This window comes from Contarinia nasturtii, unplaced genomic scaffold (assembly GCF_009176525.2).
Source record: "Contarinia nasturtii isolate CC-2019 unplaced genomic scaffold, AAFC_CNas_1.1 Cnas_scaffold_350, whole genome shotgun sequence".
NCBI classification, from domain to species: domain Eukaryota; kingdom Metazoa; phylum Arthropoda; class Insecta; order Diptera; family Cecidomyiidae; genus Contarinia; species Contarinia nasturtii.
Window position 1 is genome coordinate 3,290,427 of NW_022197705.1, and position 8,752 is coordinate 3,299,178.

Consider the following 8,752-nt stretch of genomic DNA (forward strand, 5'->3'; position numbering starts at 1 on the left):
TTAACTAGATTTTAATTAATTTCTATGATGCGATCTAATCCTGTTTTCACTTTGTCTCACTGGTTTCGTTGGACATTCGAATCAATTTTAATTAAAAGACGATTAAAATTCTTTTTGGAATTTAAAATAAGGAAAAAAACGTCCACAAAACCAAATTACACGAAGAAACACATGTTCAAAGGGGATTTTGAGAATGTTTAAAAACATGTGATTATCGAAATGCATGTAAGACTTACATTTACATACAATTTTTTTGTGTCTTCCTTCGAAAGATCCGTTGTGTATTATGACATCGACAGTGCTAGATTACTGTGTTTTTTTTCTCTGTTTATTAGTGTTGTTAAACTGTCGTTCTGACTGATTCAAAAATAGAAACGAATGTTTTTTTTCTTCACAAAAACTTGACGCAATGAAAAATTTCTTCCCGTTTCTTAGACCGACTGTATTTTCAAAACTCAAAGAAACATATGTCGATCGAAACAACAACAAAAAAATATGTTAGAAGCCATACGCGCGTGATCTCAATGAATAATCATTACCACTTGAAGATGCGCCGAATCTGAGAAAATTCACAGTGAAAAATTCCAAATGCTACAATATCTTCGAATTGAATCTCTTCTTATGAATGAAAAATTCACTTCTCTCTAATAACATGTATTCGAAATTCGTCTAAACGCTTCAAACGAAAGTGTTTATGTTGTACAGACATTTTCGATTTGGTTGGTAATCTATTAGCCGAGTGAGTGGCCGATCTCGATTATTATTTTGACTGCTCGAACAAACGAATATTTAATTAAATTGAGAGACAAGTTGTGAGCGTAGTTTTTTTTCTTCTTCTTTCAACATCAGTTCAACTAATTCATCAAAGAGGCAAACTACTTTTGAGAGAGTTTATTTTTTGGTTGTTTATGGTTTTGTTGTAGTTTTGTCGCGACATATCAAGTCACATGCACACACATTGATTGTTGAAAAAACATCGAATCGCATTTAAAATACACAAAGAACCAATTAATTTCTTGGCTCAATGTTTTGTTCGACCGCAATAGAGACGAGTGTACGGTTGTCCTCGTTGATATGTCATGGCATCGATTCGGTAGAATTTGACTGAACAATAACAGCAAACATGAAAAACCACATAAAGACTTCGTTCATCAAACCAAACATGAATCGCATTATCTTAGGTTTTAGTCACATTTTAAGACATAAAATAATTATTCGAAAGAGCCAAGAAAAAAAACGCATTGAAATCCGAGATTGTTGCGCATGCTGTGGTGCTCGGTCGTACACACTGCGAGAAATGAATTTTCACTGAAAAATTAATTTATCTAAGACTGTCACGTTGACAACTTCTTAGATCAATCTTTGCCTCTAATTAACCGTTACCGCAAATGATTTGCAAAATCACTATCCGTTGGCTGTTTCGTGGCATCACTTGGTGTTCTTTTTGTGATTTGTAATTTTTTTGCAAAAATGATACAGTCCTGTCAATTTGTGCTTAAAAATCCTGATAATCCACCTGGTGAAATTAATTCTAATTTAGAATTTCTAAAGCTTGGCTCTGATTTCCATGCATGAAATTGACCGAAGCGTGAAAATTGAAGAAAATAAAATAAGATGAACTGAACAAATGACTATGAAAATATAATATGAAATATTTTGCCTTAGAAGCAACAGCAACAAGCACGAATTTTCATTCGTGCCCATCAAAACAATTGAATTTTTCGGCTGACGCAGCGGATTAAAATTTTTGACTTTGCATATCTTTTTGAAAAGTGTTTTGAATATAACATTTGAACGATTTTAAAGCGAAAAAAGAGAGGTGGATAGCCGTTGTTGCTATTGTGGCTGCTGGTGATGGTGCCGGTGCCAGCGCGATGGCGAGTTTAAAAAAAATTCAATGGTTCAACGAAATTTCTCGATAATAAACAAAAACGCCGCAGCTGATTGGGAGGCGAAATACCATGGAGATGAACAAAAAAAACATAGAGAAGATACAGACAGGATATCGCATACAAAATGGAACGAGACAGAACCCATATCAATTTATTTGACAGCTGACTCGAATGTAAAGCGTGTGTTCACTCTGAGCACAGTGCGCGCTCTTTCTTTCTGTTACTCGGTCTTTCACTCGGTGCTTTTTTTTGGTATATGTGTGTTGTTGTTTCGATTTTAGTATGCAATCGAAAATGCCTGGAAATTTTAACATTTTGTGTACATATTTTTGTGTATTTCGTTTGCCGCGTACTGTTCACATGCTGTTCTGGAACTGATGTGCCTGACTCTTGTCGTACACACTTTCTTCCCATTTTCGCAAACTGAAACCGTGTAAAAGACGTTTTGTACATTTCTTCGCACCAAATACACACACAAACTCTTGCCGAATACGATATCGGTGTCGTTTTATATTTGCTTTCATTCTCTTCTTTCGTCTTTTATTTCGTTAAATTTATCCAGAATCGATCCTTTTCATTTTTGGCGAACGAAACCAGTTTTTTTTTTTCATAAAATTGTTTTGCATATAATCTACACCAGAAAATCCATGTCATGAAATTGGACACAATGTGACTTTTCACAATTTGTTATTTGATATGTCATTGAATGCATAATATGAAATTGAAATTCCATTATCGCGAGGGTTTTTGCGTAAAAAATGACTTTTTTCCCCCACTTTGAATTCAGTTGAAGTTGATTCATTAATGCATTTTGAAGTGAAAATTCCTGTTCACAGAACTCGACAAATATATATTTAATGCGCTTGTCGCTGACGCTTCGAATAAAATCAAAATAAATGCATGATTTGATTTTAATTATAATGTCCGGCTCGAATGAGCGAATTATAAATTACATACACTATTTGAAAATTGTGCTGAACTATTATTAAAATGCCTCGTAATACCTAAACACGAAGATTTAAAATGAAAAGTGAAGGAGAGAGAGAGAGACATAACCGTGCACATGCAACAATCATTCTTCATCCTCATCCATAAAAAACAATCGTGTAAAAAATATCCTATATGCGGAAAAAATGAAATAGCTCTCGTTCTCTGCGTTTTTCCCAAAGTGCTCTTTTTCATTGGATAATTTTTGAAATGCGTGCATTTAATGAATGTGTGGAAAGATTGTGGAAAAATAACAAAATCAACAACTCTCGCGCCTCGACCAGCCCGAGAAATAGATCGCGCTTTGTGATCAAGTAAATTAAATTAACATTATCATTAACATAGAAAATGGCTTTCAAACAATTTCGGTTCGTAACCATTTCAATGAATTTCATCTTGTTTTTTTGCTGTTGTTCAACTTTAACTTTAGACTATTATTACTCTGATTACTCGACTCTTGCATTAAATTATTAAAAACTTGGTGAAATTGACAAAGAGTTCTTTCAATCACTCATCGCTTTCCCCCCGTCGTCACCAATGAACATGATAGTCCGTAGAGCTCATATCAAAACACTTACTTTGTATGTTACTGATACATTCCACGAAAAACGGTAGATTTATTTGAAAGACCCACCTCGTCAGTTAATTGCAATCGATAATAATTGCGCGCATGATACTAATCGACTTTTAATCGTCTTGAGTATACATCATCATTTCGATTCGAAACACACACACATACACAACTCTCAGAGACATCCGTCATTATGAAATGTACGCGTACCTGTTTGGAATTTGAGCATTTGGAAGTGGAGCCCAGATCATACGCCATTTGTTTCAAACTTGCACGGTATTCATTAATGAACCGAATCATAAGAATCGTTTTTTTTTACTCAGTAACTTTTTTGTAGCTCAACCCAAAATTAAAAGTACATCACGAATATAAATTGTGGCACTGACAAAGAAAATGAGCGAGCGAAGAGTATTTTTTTCTTCTTCTTTGAACTATCATGGACAGCAATACGTCAAAAGCAATTTGATTGCTTGAAGTTTGATTTGATGATGGTCGGCACACACTGCTTCATCATTTTTTGCCCATTTGTCTTTAGTCATCCATTTTGTTTCTATGATAACACCTAGTTTTCTTGATCCAATTGACCAATACGAATCGCTCAACCCGTTCTACAATTTATTGTTTGACTCAGTTGTGAGTGCAAAAAAAATGAATGAAAGGAAATAATCACAGATTTTCTTTAGTAAAAATGACGTTGCTAAAAACCTTTCTTGAAAAAATTCATTTTTTTGCACTTGTCCATCATCATTCAAGTGTTCGTGCTTTGATAGCACACAATCAAAATGGTCATTCACAATTGTATTTTTTCCGTTCAACCAATTCAAATAGTAAAAACTTTAATGCATCACAAAGAAAAAAAACTTTTCAATAAAAAAAGCATGACCGTCAAAATAGAATGAAAAGAAACCAACAATGATTATTTAAAACCGTCTGAAAAGTTTTGGTTTTTCTTAGTTAATTCATGTAGCACAAGTTTTTTCGTATGTAAGATCAAGTTTGCATTGAAAAAAATCCAAAAACTTGTCTAAAGAAGCGTAGGCTAATTTCAACAGAAAAACAATTCCAGACGCAAAAGAAAAACAAATTTAATCGCAAAAAATGAACTTATACTTGAATTTTAAGATTGGAGGATTTTCTTCCTGTTTTATTACCATCTTCGGCGAAGAAAAATTATATCCACTTAAAAATGAAACTTCTTCCGTTTTGATCAAATCTCTTACCGTTAAGAAATTAAGAAATTTGATATTGAATCGCAACGTAATTAATAATATCATCCGATCATAAGTTGAATTCATTATCAAAATAAGGGTTGTTCATGATCCAAACATTCGGAATAACTGGTCTTAGCTACTAAAATATTCATGCACAAAATTAATTAGATTGGCTTGCGGATGAATGCTATTGGTTTCATAAGCCGCACAGAATTAGATAGTAAATAGAGAAGTTACAAGAGCACAATAAAATAATCGTTGTGATAATGAATACGAGGGCAATCTCATTAAAGCTCATTTCATTAAAATTGGTTTGCAATGAAGCATGATTTCCATATGAATGTAATACAATTTTTATGAATCCGCTTCTGATTTTCAATCGCTGAAATCTGTACATCAAAAATCGATCGAAGTTGCATGTGTCATTTAGAGATTAATATTACATGTAAATTCATTTTATTCCATTTTATTAATTGCTTGCTGTGTATTGTTTTTTTTTATAGAACGTAAACGTGGCCGACAAACTTACACGCGATATCAGACGCTTGAACTAGAGAAAGAATTCCATTTTAATCGTTACCTGACACGAAGACGACGCATCGAAATCGCTCACGCATTGTGCCTAACCGAACGGCAAATCAAAATTTGGTTCCAAAATCGCCGCATGAAATGGAAGAAAGAGAATAAAACAAAAGGTGAACCCGGCTCAGGTGATAATGATGATATGACTCCGCCAGCAAGTCCGCAATAAATTTTGTGGCTGCAAACCATAAATGGATCGCAGCAACAACAGCAATAACATCAATAGCATCAAGAGTAAGTCTGTGCTCAGCGCCCAAAATGCATTTTCGGGCACACAGACGCAAAACAACAACAAAAATTTAACAAGAGAAATAAACACGCAGAAAGCAACTAACGTAAGTGATTAGTAGATTACCAACCCATTCATTTTGCCAGCAAAGTGAAAAGCAACAAATGCAAAACAAAACGCAGCAAAATAAAATGAAATGAAAAGAATATACAATCGTTTTCGTACGTGATGCAGTTTGTGTTCGTTTCGATCTATATATCTCATGTAAAGAATCAATTCTCAGCCCATTTTGTTTAATATTTAAGTATAGAAATCATGAATTGCATGCAAAACACCCTTTTTCATTAAACGAAAATAAAACATGGTTTTTATGACGAACAATTTTCAACAGTTTTTGATCCAGCAAAAAAACCAGATCATTTTATTTTCGTCGACTCATTGCATTGTTTGAGAATGGAGAAACACATAAACTGCATTCACCTACTCAAAGATCAAATGGATTTAATTCAAAAGAAACAACTCATGTGACCTCAACTTAAGTTTAAAGAAAAAAAAATGAAACTTTATTAAAATTAATGGACAAACAAATAACTTTAAACACTTGATTCTAATCTAAAAGTAAAACAAAAAATGAAAGAAAATGAAACAATATAAAACAGTAAACAATAATATTTAAATATTAGTGAGAAAGAAGAAGAAGAAAAAACTGAAGAAAAATGAAAAAAAAGGTGAAAACGTATGTAATTGTGTAATTATTTAATTGAATTATTATTAATATTATTACTATGCATAGGAAGAGGACGAAAAATTATGAAGTAAACAAACAAAAAAAGATACTATGAATTGGTAAATGCATCATATGGTTCATGAAAATATAAAAATGGCATTTAAAATGGCACATTTTCGGCATGAAATCTGAGCGCAATCGACGATCCCGATGCAACTCTTTTAGAATCTCTCTTTTTTCTGCTATTATTTTTTTGTGTGTGAAAACGTCTCCAAAGCATGGTTTTCATTTTGCTTTCGGTCGCTTGCACCCTTCTTGTGTGGGGGGAGGCGAAGGAGATTTTCTTGCCAAATAAAGAACCGTTGCATGCAGTCGACACGCAAACAGATCGAATCAGAAAACAGAGGCCAGTGATTCAGTGCAATCTTATTATTTTTTTCTTTCATCTTACCATTTAATTTACACTCTGATACACTATTTTTGATTCTTTCTCTTTCGCATTCAAAATTGTATATTTATGCGTTAATTTAAAGCAACAAGCAAAAAAAAAATTGGCACATTCTGTTGAGATTCTTATGCACGCGCACATCAAAATTTATGGATTCTTTTTTTTTAGTTTTGTGGTTCAATCATTTTTCGAATCGAAAATTTCGCTACTTTTGAAAATGATTACAATAACACAACCCCCCCAAAAAATACGTAATTCTAAATAAAGAATCGACACAATTTTTGTAAATAAATGATGGATTCCTTCCCTTGTTTGTATCTCGCGGGGAGGAATGATTTTTTCTTCTGTGGACATACTATTGTAATCACTATTGAATTAATTTTTAAATAAGAAAAAAAGAAACAATCGATTGGTTTGCATGTTTTAGCAAATACTCTTCACTCACTCACACTCACACACAAACACATTTTTTTCTCTCATTCATTTTTATATACAATCAAATGTATGAATAAAATTAAGAAATGTAAACATTTAGTTGATGGTTGACATACAAAAAGCAAATACTCTTTTAGCAGCCAAATTGTAGAGCGCAAGCAAAGTGGTCACCTTAAATTGGTTCCGCATAACTATTGTTTTGCATTATTAGATTCAACGATTTTTTTTATTTGCCAAAAAAAGCATTAGCAGCGACTACTTATCCGGCAATCATTTAAAAAAAACACTCGTTAAAAGGAATCAACCAAAATAGTTTACTTGTCTTGAATGATGACAAAATAAAAATTGGATATGGAGTATACAGAACATTTTTAGTAAAAAAAAACAAGTAACCAGTAGAGAATTTTTAACTTAGAAGAAGAGGAAGAAAAAACTGATCTCTTTTGAGCAGTATCATGTCTTTGTTAGTTTTCAACATTTTTTTTTGGAGAAGTTAAAATTAAATGCTTCTTTTTTCGTAAATTGAAATAAACTAAAATGAAAAATTATAACCAGCAAAAAATATGCACGATTCACTAATTTACAATTAAAATTTCGGTTGGATTAGCCTTGAGGCCAAATCCAAATCGACAACTGAAATTCATCACAACCCTTTTTACTGCAAAAACGAAAAATTTATGAGGATTCAACACATATACACCGTAACACACAACAAAAAAAGAGAAAACACTTGCATTTCGAATGCTGCACGCAAGCACTAGCTTAAGCTAATTTTTTAAAAATTGAATCTTTTGAGAAAGAATGTATTTTTTGTTCGCCCAGTGATTGAAATAATGTAGACCTTTAAGAAGAATAAAATACTCCGTAAATGCAATTGTTTTCATTGAATCAAGAATTAAAGGCCCCGATTTATTAATTTAACATGAACAAAAAATAAGAAAATTTCATTAATTGTGACATTTGTTTCTTCAGTTTGTTTAATGGCTGTTAAATGATGTCACGCATTACCACCTTTGAATACCTTTTTTGTTGTTGTTGTTCCAAGTCGAAGGATGTGTTGCTTTCAATTCTTTGAGTTTGAGAAAAAAAAAGAATCCGGAACTCAATATTCTACATAATGAAGAAGAATTGAGTCGCAAAAGATAAAAAAATGCTGACGAAACATTGATGAAGCGATTTATACCAAAGCCATAATAATACAAATAGTTCACTCTGTTCTTTTTTTTTCTGTGTATAAATAAACAATTTTCTCCTATTATTCGTGTCTGTCCATGAGTGTAAAAATAGAATATTTTTGTGTACATATAGTTTAATTTAAATGAAGATAAAAAAAAACAATAGCCTAGCGTAATAATGTAATGAATTACTCATAATCTAACTCAATGCAATCATAAAACACACACACAAAGACACTCAACAAGAAAATACACACACACCGTGAAACAGTATATGTATCACATCTCATAGACTCAAAGTGATGAAAGCATCAGACAAGAAATGAAAGAAAACATGCGAAACAAAACTCCCATTTTGGTGGATAAGAAATGTTCTTGTTTTGATCGGAGTTTTGTTACGTCTACATAATCATAAATAAATAGAATTGACCACAACAAAAAAAACCTTATTATGGCTTAAAAATTGATCATTCAAAATTTGATACCTCCTCGATG

The 8,752-nt window shown here is 32.4% G+C and overlaps 1 protein-coding gene across 3 annotated transcripts in view; it reads left to right on the plus strand.

Annotated features, from left to right (window-relative positions):
- Positions 1 to 8,271, plus strand: part of LOC116338328 (homeotic protein antennapedia) — a 118,840-nt gene extending 110,569 nt beyond the window's left edge. For all 3 annotated transcript variants that reach the window (XM_031763495.1, XM_031763496.1, XM_031763494.1), the window contains one exon: positions 5,165 to 8,271. In XM_031763495.1, coding sequence (XP_031619355.1) covers positions 5,165 to 5,412 — 248 coding nt within the window. In that variant the 3' untranslated portion in view covers positions 5,413 to 8,271. The remainder of the gene's footprint in view (positions 1 to 5,164) is intronic.
- Positions 8,272 to 8,752: the final 481 nt, after the last annotated feature.